The sequence below is a fragment of the Pimephales promelas genome, chromosome 17 (genome assembly GCF_988280905.1).
Source record: "Pimephales promelas chromosome 17, fPimPro1.hap1.1, whole genome shotgun sequence".
NCBI classification, from domain to species: domain Eukaryota; kingdom Metazoa; phylum Chordata; class Actinopteri; order Cypriniformes; family Leuciscidae; genus Pimephales; species Pimephales promelas.
The window spans coordinates 24,566,698-24,584,156 of NC_142785.1; the positions used below are offsets into that span (position 1 = coordinate 24,566,698).

General features: G+C 41.1%; 1 protein-coding gene across 17 annotated transcripts in view; it reads right to left on the reverse strand.

Moving 5' to 3' along the window:
- The window catches only part of tcf7l2 (transcription factor 7 like 2), an 86,241-nt gene extending 69,358 nt beyond the window's left edge, over positions 1-16,883 (reverse strand). For 3 of the 17 annotated variants that reach the window (XM_039665050.2, XM_039665051.2, XM_089122236.1), the window contains exons 1-3: positions 16,329-16,879; positions 16,122-16,188; positions 15,846-15,970 (exon numbers count right to left, since the gene is read on the reverse strand). In XM_039665050.2, the coding sequence (XP_039520984.1) occupies positions 15,846-15,970; positions 16,122-16,188; positions 16,329-16,517 (381 nt within the window). In that variant the 5' untranslated portion in view covers positions 16,518-16,879. Of the gene's footprint in view, positions 1-15,845; positions 15,971-16,121; positions 16,189-16,328 lie in introns of all 17 variants that reach the window. The other 14 variants (XM_089122240.1, XM_039665043.2, XM_039665067.2 and 11 more) reach the window with 9 other exon arrangements.
- Between the last annotated feature and the right edge of the window lie 576 nt (positions 16,884-17,459).

A 17,459-nucleotide genomic window follows, 5' to 3' on the forward strand; every position in this document is an offset into this window, starting at 1 on the left:
AAAATTAAAAATGAGCCCCCTTTTATGGTATATTTGGGTATTTTTAAAACGATTTTAGTCGTATTCATCCCTAGGTTTTGTGGGCATTGGGATGTGTAGACACGTACAGGTAGATTTGCGCTGCGATAAAAATATGCAGCGAACCGACATCGGGGCCCGCGCCGGCAAAGCTGGGCTTCAATTTGAGCTGCAGTGATGGACGGCTAATGAGAGCAAAAAAATCCATCCCGTATAACAACAAAATACCTCTGACACTACCGATCGGCGTGTTCCCGAGATGAGACAGAAAAAAGGCAAGGAGAAAAGAGAACCGGAGGAAGACAGGCAGGGAAAGGAATGAGAACGAGGGAGAGAGAGAGGGAGAGAAAACTCACAATGATGACACGTAAGTGCAAAGAGCGATTAAGGATTTACTTTCAAAAGGGCCTCCATTGATCTTTTTTGATAGACCTGCAATAAATCAAACCAGATTGACTCACATGAGAACGAAGCCTAATCCTTTAGTCAGATCCAGAAGAACTCAAACCAAACCAGCTGTTAATTTAGGCTTTACAAGATAAAGCAGGCGAAAGCCAACCTGATGTACCCTAGGGCAGGGGCTTACATCATCTCTGTAAAGCAATCAACTTATTGCCAGTTTGGAGAGGTAATCAGAGTGCACACTGGGAGGAAAGAGAAAGGCAGAATTGCAGGGGAGGAGAAAGTAAGAAGGCAGAAATAAAAAGGCTCAATGAGAAAAGCAGACAGAGAATGTGGTGAATGGCAAAGAGGTCCAAAAACAGGTCAAGGGTTATTGCATACCAAAATATGCAGCCATGTTAGAGATATGGCAAAATATGAGAAGTAGGCAGTGCAGGCTCGATTTCTTGCCTGAGCACCCTGTGATTTGTCTGTGCGTTTGGCCACATGCCCGTGGCCATTGCCACCTCGGTCATGCCCCGTCAACCACACCGAGTAAGCGTCATAGCCAGCCATGCTAATTAAACCAGTTATTTTTGTTTGTGTGAGCATTTTTCTTTACCAAACTTTATTTTTCAGATGTAGAACAAATATCATTCACATTTATTCATTTAGCTGACGCTTTTATCCAAAGTGACTTACAATTGCTATATTTGTCAGAGGTCGCACGCCTCTGGAGCAACTAGGGGTTAAGTGTCTTGCTCAGGGACACATTGGTGTCTCACAGTGGATTCGAACCCGGGTCTCTCACACCAAAGGCATGCGTCTTATCCACTGCGCCATCACCACCCCAAAACAATAAAATATATAAACAATTAATTATATCATTACTGTAATTTTTCTACTATTATTATAATAAGAAACAGTATCACTATAATGTAATGTTGATTATTATGAGTAAAAACAAATAAATAAATAACAATAAAGTATATGTATAAAGATACAAGATAAAAAGAGAAACAAGGATGTTGTTGATTTGGGCAGTGACAGGGATGCATCACTCAAACACACACAGACACACATCCACTCATTAGGTACCATGTTCTTGCCTTTAATGTTCTGTTTACTACACACAACGAGATCAAATCTGAAATCCAATTCCAGGCCTGACCAGGGCCTTTCACTTTGGTTCTGAGGATGCCTTGAAAAAAGCCAGGCTTGTAGTCTCTGGAAAGAGTCCAAGGGAAACTGAGGCTCAAGAGTCCAAACAAAACCCCAGGTGAAATCAGAGTAAAAGCAGGAGCCCGCATCCCCACCTCCCTCCGACACACTGCCTGCACACAGGGATCACTCAGACTTTGGGTGTCTGCTCTGCTCTACCCAACTAAATTGAAGTTAGACGAGCCAGGGGTTTGACACACGTGCACATCCATGTAAAGATCTTGGCACTTCTGCAGCGCTCTGTTTTGCATGCTATCTTTAGTGCTGAACTAAGGTCCTTGCCGCCCCTCCTCCTCCTTTTCGAGGGTGTACCACGCAGTCTTGTGCCTTCCACCACCCTCCCCACAGAGTCACACTTTTAATTACACAGAAACAGTAATCCCATCAGACAGATGGCAAACAGACCATCACCCAATGACTTTATGCCCAATTGAATCATTACTGATGTTATTTGCTAAATTATACCAAAACTGAACAACATTGCCGAGTGGGATTTTTACGAGAAGCTAGCGAAAGCAGATGTGCCCTCCTGTCGAGCATCTGTGACGGAGATCAAGAAGGCGTGAAGATGGGAAGTGGAAGCTGGGTCTGTTTTAAATGAATAATATTCTAATTCTAATAATTTCAGAGCCCGCAAATGCATACTCTTATTATCCGTTGTTGTTGGGGGGGGGGGGGGGGTATTTCACTACCGGACAAGACATTTCCAAAAAACTTGGTTTAGTAAACCACAACTGAGAAGTGACAAGAGTTCTTCTCTTAAAAAAGGGGAGCGTGTTTGGTTTATGAGCTTTGCTCGGCACTGCCGTTTGTCTTTGGGGAACATCCCAAGAATCCACTCTTTCCTGAAAACCCAGAGCTTCAGTCCAAAACCTTGCTGCCAGAGCCCATTCATTCTTTCCCTCGCTCGTTCCCTCACTCGCTCTTTCTTTCTGTCGGCCTCTCCTTCTGCCCATGGCTTCTGTCAACAATTAGCGGTCGCCTCTTCCAGAGTTCCAGACCACAGCACCCCGAGCGTTAAACTTTGCAATCTCCCAATCAGTCCCTCAAGATAAATTACATCTTGCAACATCGTTTGGGAAAGAGACGCACCTTGGTGCCAATAAACAAACAATTAAAATTGTTTTTGACAGAATACAAAACTCAGTCGGAGTTATGACTATACGAGCCATAATAAAGTCAATAAAAATATTTGGAGACCATATTCTTGGCTAGCAGCAGCAGCGCCTGATTGCTCACCTGTCATTTTGCTTGGTGTTAATATAAGTTTGATTGGTGCATGTTCTGGCTGGGCCCCAGGGTGTAGTATTCCAAGCTGGGTGGCTAGACTTCATGCCGCAGATGGGAGCAGTTCCTCACCTAAACACTAGAGCAGTATATCTACATTTAACCATTGGGGGATAGGCCACACTATAAAGTAAGACAAATATTTTCCATTTCATAAAACACAAAGGGGCAAAGGCGGAATTTTTTTCATTGTGCTCCCAGACTTGTGCTTTAATTATTGTCCCTTAGCTACCATAAGTCAGAGGGCACAGAGTCATGGCTTAAGACAACAACTCGGTCACTAAAGCCAATTACTTTAAGACCAGCTCAAATTAGTTCATATAGAATAGCTGTTCAAAAATAATTGTCCCCTGCTTGACCCTGAAAGATTCCCAAACTGGAAAAGAACCTCAAGAGTGTTGCAAAGGGGACCAACTAATTAATCAAATTTTCATCAGAAGATGGCAGTCGGGAGGATGCCGGAAATTACTAACATAGATGCTACTGAAAAGAGAGGTTTTTGAAAATAGCCACAGGGAGCTTCAAAGAACAGTCATATCCGCCAAAGCAACTCTGGTTCTCCGTTTTGTAAGAAGACAGTAGAAATTTGCAACCATTAACTGTCAACATAAAATTTGCTCAGACTTAAGTAGCATAAGTAAGATATGACCACAAAAAGCAACATGAGTGGTTCTCCTCAAGTGTGCGGTTGCACTCCTCGAGTCCGATCCCAGAGGCGAGTGTGTCGAGGGTGTAAGGCCGCACAGCAGCTGTGAGAACGGCACAGGGCCAGCTGCTTCCTCGCCGGCTCCGATTTCCTGACCTCACAGCCTGAGAAGTACACAGTCAGGTGACCAGATCTAAAACCTTCCTCATGTCCTCAACCAGAGCGCAGACTCTTTGGCAAACGGCACCTGAAAAACTTCGCTGTGTTCACCATGCTGATAAAGATTTTGGTTCAATCTGTGGCCAAGCTCTGTAAACCGATGCCTTTTTCCCCTGGCTCTGACCACCGTGTTTGCATACCACAAATCTCACATAACGGTCAAGTGGTTTCTCACCAACGGGACTTTCATTACTGAAGTAGAGGATATTTATTCGCTTTAAATCAATAGTGTGAAACCCAGGCAGATTGACATGCCTCGGGAGAAGAACTCGTTTACACAGGAAAAGTTACAAAAAGAAAAAGTCCCCAGATGGAAGGACTTCTCTTTGCAATCCTAAAGTGGAAGTTCTCTTCGCAATCTTAAAGTGGAAGACAACAAATCTGTTCGAAAGGTTGGTCAATCCTGGTGTGCCCTTTAGAAGTGTAATGAGATGGATGGAAATGGCCATGCAGACGTTATAAAGCACAGCTTTGCGTGCCTTGAGTAAATAGCAGGTTTTATATGGTAATTGTAACTTAATTGTAAACAATAATGACAGAGCCAAACTAGGTCATAGAGGGCCCTACTTCAGCATGACTAAGCTTCTGACCCGGCACTGCATCCTCAACCTGTCTTCCTCACACTCTGAGTTGGTAGCCTAGTCGTGATTGAAGACTCTAGGCGTGTGTTAAGCCACGTTCGGTGAGCCGCCCTATGGAGTGTGGCCCTTTTCTCGGCTCATTTGAACTGCAATCCTGCTCTTTTGCTCTCAGTGCATCTTTTTGTCATTTGAGAGCTCATGCCCCATTTGTATTATCCACTGAAATGACAGGCGGTGGAGAAAGAGAAGGGGGGTTGATGGGGGGGAAAAGGAGGGGCTTCGGGGAGTCAGTCACAAGCTAAAAAGAAACATCCAGAATCCCCCTGGTTGAGACAAACACACAAATGCAAACCCATGCATACACTCTCCTTGCCTAATGTGCCACGACACTCGTACATCACCCACAAATTGGACAAATGAATTAACCACGGCCCCTGGTTAGCGTTTCGGGCTTTAAATGGATTTTCCCTCTCCTGGCCTAGCCAATAATTGCATTTATCCATCTTGTTGAAGCACGGTTTACACACTTGCTAACATCATGCCAATCCAGGCTACATTTTCTGCTTCAGTGGCAGGAGAGGAGGAGATTTGTCTTTGGATCATAACAGGTAATTCAAACAACAATTAGTTCCATGACTCCCCCGTATGTCAATGTCTGGCTTCCCAACAGGCAGACTTTGTAGCAAGGGGATCTTCTGTCGCTCATAATAAGCCCCCGACCCCCCCCCCCCCATCTCTCAGTCTTCCTGCTTACCAATATGAATTAAGCTCCACTGTTTTTTAGTACTGCTCATCCATACCACTAGGCTAGTGATGCACGGTGCACCGATACTTCAAAAGTAACGCGATTGTCGGAAATTAAATACCTCATGCTACCTAAATTTATTGGTATCGATACTTGAGTATGACCGCGTTCCAGATTTTTAAGAGACGTATTTCATGTTGGTGTGTGCAACGCACGCTGCCCGTGCCTCCCCATGGACGCCTGTGTTTTTTCTCCTCACGCATGCAGCAAAGCAGCTGCAGCTGTCATGAGACAAACACTACAGCGAGATGGCTGCATGTGCGAGCACAAGTGATATTGTGGCCGCCGGTCAGTGGCGAAGTGGCAATCCGGAGAGTCGGGACTTTTCCCGGTGGAACGGTAGAGTTGAGGCCGCGAGGGCCGGTCTGATAGTCATACATTGCAAGTTCTTAGCAACACAATCCGTTGCTAAGAACGACTAGTGTGTGGCCGCTGCCCGCACACGTCCAAGTGAAGATGGTGCGCGAGTGCTCCGCTTGATTCAAAAAACAACAGATTTTATTTAATATCAAACTAAATGATTGCTCTGCTAGTTAACTGAAGATGTTAGGGGTGTAACGGTACATGTATTCGTATTGAACCGTTTCGGTTCGAGGCTTCCGGTTCGGTACGCATACAAACCGAACGATTGCTTGGACCATTTTTCCTGCCGGCAAAATTCGTGCTGACGCGGCCAACACAACGTTGCGCAACATCAAATGGCAAGCGTAATGAAAGCAGAACGAAACTGCGCTCCTCGTTATGTGCTTCACGGATCGTTTATCAGTTCGGACCAGCAACATCTGTGCAGCGCAAGCCGATCTCGATCAAGCAACACTGTTACTTCACAGCGCTAAGAGATCCGGTAAAGAAAACATTTGAATTCGCCACTGAGGTAATAACATCGCTGCGAGATCTAGTGAGAAGCAATCACATTTCCCTGTTATTAACCGTAGATCTCTATTAGATCAAACAGCGCTGTCATGGAAACCAGGAGAAACATTGTGCCGTGAATGAACTAGTAATACTTTCGTCCACAGACCAGCAACATTCACCATGGATTTAATATAGTAACACTAACTGGAACCAGTTTGGCTGGAATGGTGAAATGCTTTCAAGTACTTCACACATCTTTTTCCAGCACTTCAAAATTCAAATATTATATAAATAAATATATATTTAAATGTTATTTTTAATGTGATGACCAAAACATTATTTGTTCATCCTTCAAAGATAACCCCTATTTATAAACCTGAAAGTTTCAAGATCTAGGAAAACTCACACTTATTTAAAAATATTTTTTCTTTAAACAAATAGGAAATTTCTCTGGCATTTCTTTCTTTTTGCTGTATCGAAAATGTACCGAACCGTGACTTTAAAACCGAGGTACGTACCGAACCGTGATTTTTGTGTACCGTTACACCCCTAGAAGATGTTTTATTTATTTTTGTATTAGGTGTACAACTCCCCCCCCCCACCCCACCCCAACCCCACCCCAACTTTCATAGATAGCATAAATAATTCGCAAGCTGCTAAAATAAAGCATCAGCTAAAATGATCTATAGGCTATATGATTATAATAAGAGCATGTGCATCTTTGTCAGTGATTTATTTATATTAGGTTATTACAATATTTAAAGAGCACAGACCTACGCAAAGGAGGTCCATGTGAAACGCCTTGTCAGAAATAGGCCTAAAAGTACTGAAAAAGTATCGAAATCGCAATTCTTGACTTGGTATGGAAACAATAATTTTGGTATCGTGACAACACTACACTAGGCGCGTAGATACTGCATCTCCAGTAAATGTGGCTTGCAACTACAGACCTTGAATTTCACACACACACACACACAGCACTTATGTCGAAGTCTGCTGCAGGGGTCATCTGTGCTCTCACAAGTGTTTGAACAGTAGTGCATTAGACACTCCATGGCCCACAGGACAATTGGGCTGTGTAAACATTGTGGGACTTCCTTCCCCACAGACCTCAAGACCTGGATTAAGACGACGCACTATATGAATTCCTGCGCTTGCTTACCAGCAAACATCTGTCTTCACCTTCCATACTGTAAGACAGCCCAGACAGTTAAGGAACATCACATACATCGTTCAACACAACGAATGAGTCTAAAAGAAAAGTTACGGCTTCTGTATAAAAACTAGATCATTGTTAAGATTTAAGCTTTCATGGTTCTCAACACAGTTCTTAAACGGTGGATAATTTTACCCCTCCGTGACCTAAAATCTTTCACTTTGACGCCCCATGCTATGACAAAGCAGCCAACTTATCTTTATTGATATTTGAAAAATGCAAAGCGCGACGGCCCATAAAGATACAGGAGCCGTAAAGCTGAAGATAAAGAAAAACTGCCGGTTCTAAAGGGCATCTAGACAAACGTCATGCTGCCGCTGCCGCTTGCTTATTCCATACCAGCGTCGCTTAAACTGATTGCTGGCTAAAGAAAACAGCTCCAGGTCAGGATTAAACTCTCTTTCCTTATAAATCACTCCCACTCATTGCTAAATCTTTCCGTTCACCAGATAGCTGGTGGAGAGAGATCACTATTCACTATGACTGGCAAGTAGTCATCCTCTCTATGCTGCTTAATTACATCTCCTCTATGTCAGCGTTCAGATCTTAACACTGTGAAAGGACATTGGTTGCAATCAGACACCACATCTGCCACCTCTGGATAACACTGATCAGACTCGCAGAGCCCTAGGGGCAGCTGCCCAAAGATACACCTCCATTCAATTACACCCCTCGCTCACAATGCAATTGACAATTCGTTCAGCGAGGGAAGTTAATTCCCAGCGTTTTGGGATCGACTGTACTGAGTGTTCACACCATCCTCTAATGAGATGTAGCTAGCGACAGTTGATCCAGGCTAATCCATAAGGGTGAAACATACAAACAAACAAACCAACATTTCCTACAGCCTGTGCTAAAAACATTTTACGTATACACTGGAGGTGTAGACAATTCCCTCCAATTTGATGTGAGACCCTATGTGAGCTTTCTTCTCAGACACATCGACAAGAAAAAACTGGTATACAACCATGTGAAAACCACAATGCTAATCAGCTGAAATATTATCTGTATTGTGTGAAAGCCATTGAGCAGAATATGGCCAATGAATTAGCATGACGCAAGGTTCCACGAACATCATCACCTGTTATTTAACACACGGGTTATATTCAGATATGAGAAGATCTATTCTGTACCAAATAAAACTCAAAAACGTGGTTTATAAAGTACCTATTATCTGTTAACGGTTGCAAATATTGGCCTGTTGTACCTCTAATCATCATATAAACCCCAGATTAGCGGATTAATTTCCTTCTACCCTGGTAGAAAATCTCCTTCACCTTTTGTTCAGTTCAGAATGCAGAACCTTTGCTAGAAACAAGCATGCAATAAACTCATTAGTGAACAGACAAGCACACGCGCATCCACACGCACACACACTCTGGGCCCTGCTCAGAGCTTATCCCTTGGCAATTAAAAGTTTAATTAGAAGATTAAAAATACATGCGCTGAGTTTTATCACCTATTACTTTCTCAATTATGTGCTTTACACATACAAAACGATCCCAACATATCTACAGGAATGAATGCAGATTATCCAAGTAAACAGGATTTCACCTTCTGCAATACAATGTTAGAGAATCTCAATTTGCAATCAGAGCTAGAAGACAAACTTTTCTTTGCCACATTAAATTAGCTCACTTCCTTATCAAAGAGAAACATTTCACAGGACGGAATAATAAATACAAAAGCAAAACAGTGACTGGTCAGGCTTCATCTTTTTTTGGAAGCGTCAATAAACTCCTTTAATAAGAATAACTTTGTCCTACTTTTGAGTTTAAAAATAGATGCCGATAGGTTTTTATTTGTTTTCCTGTGTAGAAGTTTCACTGAAATGAATGTCAGCGACAGACTTCCTGTGTAAAGACAGCGATGGTCACTCTATCAGGCTTTTTATCAGAGGAGAACATCACATACTCTGATGTCATTGTGTTTTCTGTACTAGTGATTCACATGACATATTGACAATGTCAATCATAATGTTTTAAAGTCTGATAATAAATGAGGTACAGTAAAAAAAGACTTTGTGCCGATGAGCACAAGACGCACACATGCTTTTTCAATGGAAACTTGTCCACTATCATTAAGCATACAAGTTAGATGGCAGCTCCAGAGAGCATGTGTGTGCACTTTGGCCCAACCCGAGCATGTTCCAATCCAAACAAAAGCCCAGTGCAACCAAATTCCACCAGCGTCACCCAAGCCTGTGCGCTGGAGAACTTCCAGCCGACATTTTGATGACGAGGCAGGAATCAGGAAGCATTAATAACATTAATAATAGCTTGATTCATTAAAAAAGTTAAAGGAGAAGGAAGGGGGAAAAAAAATGCCACACAAGGCCTGTCCATCAAACATGACTATAAACTTGTCACCTCCTCCTTGTCGTTTTCAGTCCCTGCTGAGTTTTTTCTTTGCTTCATTTTTTTTTCTTAGTAGACAAATGCCTAGGGGCTCTATTGTTTGGAAATCTAACCAGGAACTGTCGCCACTCTCATTGCCCCCACATTAGCAGCAATTATGCGCCCTATTCAGACTGTCTTTGTGCATCTCCCTCCTCTCCGTCTTCCATCTCCCCCACTATGCCATGGCGGGCAAATCGACTCCGCTTTTTCCCGCTTTTCATAATCCCCCACTCCAGTCCAGCATACTGCACAAGCTAAACTTCTCTAAAACAAGTAAAGGAAAAAATTTTCCTTCAGAACAAGGTTTATTTACAAAAAAGTTCTTAATAATATATATATATATATATATATATATATATATATATATATAGTCATTTTGTATTGTGAACATGAAACTGCACTAGCATCTGGGGGGGAAATGTAACTATATATTAATTGTTGGGGCACGTTGTCAGCTTTTTATTGGGTCCAGCAAGCCGTCAAATATATTTCAAATGTAGCAGACTGTAAAAATGCATAAATTACAATATTTATTGACCAAAAACATCCATGTATGTTTCCTTTTAACATGTTTTAACCTTTCACAAATTGTTTTGTTTCATTATTGTTTTATAAATCTTTCCTGAAAAGGCGGCTTTAGTAGTCTTCATACAATGTGACGCCACACTATTTAAAAATAAAAATGTGTTAAATGATTTGCATTATTATTACTTGTCCTACCTGGGCAATAATAGTTGAAATAGTCTGTAGCTTTTTAGGGCTAATGGACAGTAGCTTCGCCAGATATTAAGGTATGTGCCAATGCAGAACGTTATGTCCAAAAATCCTTGGAGCAAAAATGAACAATTAACCACAATCTCCTTTACATATATATATATATATATACACACACATACATACATGCATACACACACACATATACTGTATATATATATATATATATATATATATATATATATACTGTATATATTTACATACATACATACATATACACATACATATATACACACACACACACACACATACATATATATATATATATATATATGCCATAATATATACACATGAATGACTTTTAAAATATCTGAAATAGCTGGTTGTATTTATACAATAACAAACTACATCATTATGTCATCAATATAACAAATTACATCATCTGCCAAATTGTATATGTGAATGCAAATACCAGCACAAGTACTTTTATGGATTTTCATTTGGAAACTTGCACTTCTTCACTAAATCAATGGACTTAGTCCTTGACTCAAAAGGCCTCAACACTGGCGTTCTCACGCCCATCAGTAAAATCTGCCTGTCATATAAGAATTCACACGCAGCTATCATACAGCTGCACAGGCCAGCACACGGGTGCATGTGCACAGAAAGAATAATTTCATTTCCATGTTTCAGGAGCCTCTCAGCACGTGTAGGCCAGCAGCAGGACTGTATTTAACAGATGACAAAAGTTGCATTCCAGGCGTACAGTACAATCTTTGTGTTGATCTTTGTGTATGGAAATTAATGGTGAAGAGGAGAGAGGTGAGGGGTGGGGTCAAACAACACACAGCTGCTAAGCCAATGCAGCTCCATGAGACACAGAATTTACAACAGCATTACAGGACAGGATTGCGTTTGCAGCTTTAAAAACAAATGTGGCGGAAATAAATCAAGAAAAAGACAACAAATATAACTCCCAACAATGGCATCTGATAAAATTTGAAAAAAAATTTTTTTTTTAAATATTTCTATTCTATTCATCCGAACAAGAAACCTTCATTAACTTCATTAACATTGTGTGTACCGGTATACACAATGCTGCCTTAAAAAACACCAGAGTGACACAGGGATAAAGAGGGAAACAAAAACAAAAAAACAGAACGGTTATTTTCACACACGATCATAGAGCGCAGCCTGCCAAAATCATCAATGCAAGACAATTGAGCACAGCAAGCAGCAGAAGAAGAAAAAAAAATAATCGCAGTAAATATTTACAGCACAAACCTTTTTCCATTCATTTACCAAGCACTAACAAAACCGTACTGTACTCCTCACGGGCCACCCCCTCCGACCCCCCCACCCACATCTGCGATTCATTGACTTTACAATTTACCACATGTCGAGATGGGAGAGGTCGGGACTCTATCTGAATCACGACACAAATATGCGAGTGATTTATTGTTTTAAAAACCATGGGCCGATTTAGTGCAACTCCACTCTTCCTGAGCATTACTCCTATTGGCAGACCATGAACAATTACAGTTTGGACTAATTAAGCCCTGAGAATGTGCTGTGCGCCGCTAATGTCTCACAGGCCCCGCTTTCAGTTTAATGGTGCCAAACTTTGCTCCCCAACTTAACTCGCACAAATCCAAAACAGATTGCACTTTTTTTTATGGGTGTTTATCAAGCTCTTGCAAACAGAAACCGTTTGGTTTGTGTGTGTGTGTGTGTGTGTGTGTGTGTGTGTGTGTGTGTGTGTGTGTGTGTGTGTGTGTGTGTGTGTGTGTGGAGGATGGGAGGAGGAGGGAAAAAAGAAAAAGAGAAGGAAAGGGAGAGAAAGAGAGAATCTTGCTTCCACCATTCTTTGTAAACAAAAGTGATTTGCAAAACAAAAGGATGGCAACCTTCTAAATAAACTGAGAGTGTATTTTGTGGAGAGCGGCACAAAACGCGAGCGCGTAGCTCGGTGAGCCCCCTGCGGATAGCAATTAGGGGCCATTAACATGTAAAGCCAATTTGATAAGGTATGAGTCTATCCCTGTAAATCCGCATTAAACTATCTCCTGCACCTCACACGACAGGCTATTCAGCTCACATAATCCATACGATAAACCATTGTAACTGACGTCTTAGCCTAAAAAGATTCAGCCATGGCTTATTAAAATATGTACATGCATGGCTACACTAGGGATGAATGCATCTTGAGTAAAAAAAAAAAAAAAAGATTAAATGATTTAAAACACAAAATCAATTTATTACATTTTATATTAAACGATACATTCAATTTCAATTAAAGTACCCTATAAAAAAAAAAAAAAATTCTAAACAATATTCCAGGCCTTCTCCATTTCTTTGCGAGTTCATTTGGGTGTTGCAAGTTTGTCTTTTTTTTATATTTCGTACTTTTTTTAAACTACGCATAATTATACGTTGAAACCTGAAACCTCTGCCAAAAGTCTGCAGGCCTAAGGAATTATGGGGCCAGGGGTGGCGTCAAATATCTTAACATTCATAAGTCAGAGAGGCAGTAAATAAACCCAGCGGATTTACGGGCATAAAGCCCCCTGCCAGAACTCAGCCGGCCAGACCTCTGCTCTACCTCGCTTTCCCTTCTCCACAGACCTGTTGAGGTGTGATTTTAGCCTACAGCCACCCAGTTAACCCCGCACCTTTCCAACCACAACACACACACACACAGAGTGTGTCCGCAGCCGTGTATCCGCCACGCAAACTGCTCTCACTGAAAGGGGGAAGAGTAGCTATTGTCTGCAGTTTTTAGTGTGGAAAACAAAAGAAAGCACAGGCAATTGCTAAATGCTACCAAATCATCATAAAGCTTCTCCGATTGAGGTGGTCGGAAATACAAACTCCTCATTATTACAGCTCTCAGAGGTCAGACGAATTAAACTAGCTCTCTCTCTCTCTCTTCACTCAAACACACTTTAAGGGAAAACCATTTCATCACTATTGCAAGAGCGGGCCATCAGGGAAATTCAGCTGACACAAGGCCTATGTAAATAAAATAAAATAAAAAAATATCTCTGATATCAACCATTTAGATTTATTTTATTTATCCTGAAAATAAAACAGTGGTTCAGATAAATACATCAACATATTTAAAATGCAATAAAACTGGATTTTATCAACTGCTTGTTTAATACTATAGAGATTTCTATAAAATAAGAGAAAGAGAGAGAGAGAGAGAGAGAAAAGGATAAAGCTAACAAATCCTAAAAAGCACATCATCGGCAGCAAACCCCAACAAGCCCTGTGCATTCGTTAAACGGAGCGACAGCTAATCGATGCTCAGGTGAATTATTTATCCTGTACTTAAGAAATGCGTTTATGGATACAACGGCTTTCAACTTCAAAAGCGGCGTAGGTCGGACGCCCAGGCAGCTCATAGGAAGCAGACCTCGTGGCAAAGAAGCGGGGTGAAGGACTACAGCGCCATGTCATAGACTGAGATCTGTGGGCCTGGTTACAGTAAGAGATCTAACATTACAACAACCATAAAGAAATGCATTATACAGTATCTATGGGTAGGTGTAATATTTTGGATAAAAGGTACTCTACATCCAGCTACATACTATAGGGGAGGATATCAAACAATGATCCATGGGAGATATCAATAAAAAAATATATTTTATCTATATTCTTGGTAGCCAAAAATGAATAAGCCAGCGATTTAGACAGGGTTCCATCTCTGCAGGAAGTGGAAGTATCAGACTATGAGCTCTGGTAAAAGCATCTCTGAGATTCTGACCTAACATGCAGAAGACACGCTATGTCTCAAATACTTTCTTCATATTCCTTCTAATTTATGCACATTTGCGGTGGTCATACTGATGCTTTGATAATTGTCTGTGCTTTAGTTTATGTGTGAACGTTTCTATAATGTGCATTTCCATCAGTAAAGAAAATATCAGCAGGTGAAAAACAGATTCAGCAAAAAGGCATCTTTCGAGAAGCACGCGATAACAGTCAGGGATGTTTCTACAAAAATGTCACACTGATGCTAGAAACATGCTGGAAAATGTCTTCTTTTTTAAAAATCCAAAATTTCAGAGCAGTACATTTTGAATGTAGTAATTTACTTAATGTAAGGTTACACCACATGTCATTGTCATAAAGCGCACCTTCACGTTTCAGATTAAACCTAGAACTGATTATGAAAATCAGGAATGACAGCAAGGTCATCCTGCACAGTTTTCCTTATCCTTATGTTATTTCTACAACAATGACTTAAAAATCCATTGTGAATATAAAAAAAATGTACCTACTAAATCAGCAAAAATTAATCCTGGTGCCAGACAACTATGCAAAACTGATATAAACAACAATCTCTATTTACACTGAAATATTGTACAATGCACATTACATGTTATTCAACCTATTGCATGCTCTAAACAAAAAGTAAATCATGCCATGACAAAATGTTATTGCAAACATAAAATATATTATATTTAATATGCATTTAAAGCAAATGTGTATTCATTTTTGAATATTTCTGGCACTACTGTTGTACTACACTCATCTCAAAGGTGGTATGAGCAATATTGTGCTTTCATTCCAGACTGACTTCCACTAATTACCATAAACATTTCCCACGATGCTCTTTGGCATTAACATTTATGTGCATTGAATTCTTTAAATAACAAATCGACATTCTGTTAAGCTAGGATAAATTACTCATAAATTATCTTTTTTATGAGGCACATTGTACAACATGTTTTCATCATGTCACAACAGCATCTTTGTTTCTATCATGATCATGAACTAACACTATCATTTTTACTCTATTTTCAATTCAAAGTGGCAAAAAACGCATCCCTTTGATTTTGTAGCTATAAAAAAATATTGAAACTTCAATTAAAATTAAGCTTTACATTTTTGTAGGGTTGAATATCAGAAACGCCTTATTTTTTAACAACGACGATTATAATAACAAAAACAGGGAAGATTATTATAAATAATAATCAAATCGTTCAAACATTCTCGTCCATTTCAGTTTTAGAAATTCCGGTACATACGCTACTGTACATTAAATGTCCCGTTTAATGCAAACGAGCTAATCCACTAGTTATTCAAGTGGGCTACAACACAAACCATTAAAATTAATAATAGCCCACTGTAAAATCGCAAGAATATAAAGCAAAGATAACCTGGCAAGTAGGCATATAAAGTCGAGGAAAATTAAAAGAATAATAACAACGGAGTTAAAAGTAGCTGTGTGTTTGGTCACGTCATGAAAGCACATTATGCGTTCCAATGTGTACTTGCCGCTCGCGCGGGTCTGTCTGTCCACGCGCTCGCGTCTCGCGGGCAGCGCTCGTTCAGGGCGACAGTGTATCCGCGCGAGCGGCATGCCACTGTACAGTGCAGACTCACACAGTGAATTGTGGCAGAAGTTCACTAGCCGACCAAAGCCATTCCTAAACATGGACGTGGTGCTTTAGCTACGTGCATGTGGCTGCAGAAACATGTTAAAAACACTTACTGTGCGCGCGGTGGGAGAGAGCGATCCGTTCGGGAGGTACGGGCTCGTGAGGTCGGGAATCATTATAAATGGATAGCCCGGGTACGGTGGGCTCTTGAACAGCCCTCCATCTTGCCTTTTCGCAGCTAACATGGCGGGGGGGAAAAAGAGGAAAACTTTTAGTTTAAGTTACATTCCCAAAAACTTTGTACGTGTGTGCAGAGGCAAACGGAACCGACGCACAGTGTTGTTGTCCTGTGCAAAAAATAATATGATTTAGAGAAAACAAGCACTCACCCTCCTCTAAACTTTCTCTTGTTTTGTCTCTGAAACTTTCAGATCTAGGCGGAGGCCGTCTTTCCGCCTTGAAATGCAACGAAACACAGGGAATGCATTGAATAATCACAGCGAGGAGATCGTTAGCTAGTTAGCAGCGTGTTTAACAAGAAATGTGCAAGTAAAACTTCTGGACAAGTCGCGGATTCGCGGTTATTTGTCACTTACCTCGGAATCCGAAGAGCTGTTTTGATTCGTTTCCGACTCGTTTACAAGAGAAGACTTGACATCTGCTAAATCCCTTTCTGCTGAAGAGTTCTCCGAAATCTTTTCCTCCTGTTCGCCTTCGTCTTTGAAGGAAATCATTTCATCGTTCGCACCCAGATCGTCCCCTCCACCGCCGTTCAGCTGCGGCATTTTTCCCGAGGAGCGCTAATTTTGCGGGGGGCCAAAACACCCAAAAGTTTTTAAACCCTTGATCTTGGTGTGATCCCCGAATCCCGAGTTTTAAGTTTAGGGACTCGCAGTGGCGTTTGGCTGGGTGAGTGTTCAAAACTCAAAAAGAAGAGGGCAATCTTGGCAGAAACAGAAGCCGGAGACGGAGCTGAGGCGCTCGGATTGAGGGAGTTGAAGTTGGTCGGAGTGGTTTTCAGTTCAAAGGCGGCGCTGATTGACAGATAGAGAGGGATGGAAATAGAGAGAGTCTGGATTCGGGATTATTGACAGGGAGAAACACACAAGAAAAAAACTAATGAGATTCAAACAGGGAGGGACTTGAAGTGACGTTTTCATAAATAGAGAGGGGCAGGAAAAAGTACTGGAGGGGGAAAAGGGCTTGAACGAGAGCGAAAGAGAGAGCGCGCGCGCACGCGAGTGAGAGAAACAGAGAGAGGGAGAGGAAAAGAGCTTTTGGTGAAGAGCAGGACAGTTAAAGCGAGTCGCCCCTGTTTGCTTTTTGTACAGGAATGAATGGGAAAATAGGCGGAAGACACTTGTGCGGTAGTCTCTGTGTGCATCTGAGCAGTGAAACAGCTAGAAGAATCATACCGGCTTCCTTATTTTCTGTAGCCTGGTTAGTGGGCTGAAATAACAAACTTCAAGTCAAATGAGAATCAACTCTGAACTGCTCGAAATCAAACCTATTTATGTCACTTCAAAACTATTTTACTTCAAAAGATTTACTGTGCGATGGAAAATATGAAGCAATCGTGTTCATGGCGTAGTTTTGTTGGTGTTTTAAAATGTGATCAATTGCATACACACTGAAATGTTTTCATTATGTCAACATTTCATTATGTCAACATCTTTGTTTCTATCCATTTGCACTCCACCAGTGATTAAACTGAAAATGGTCAACAA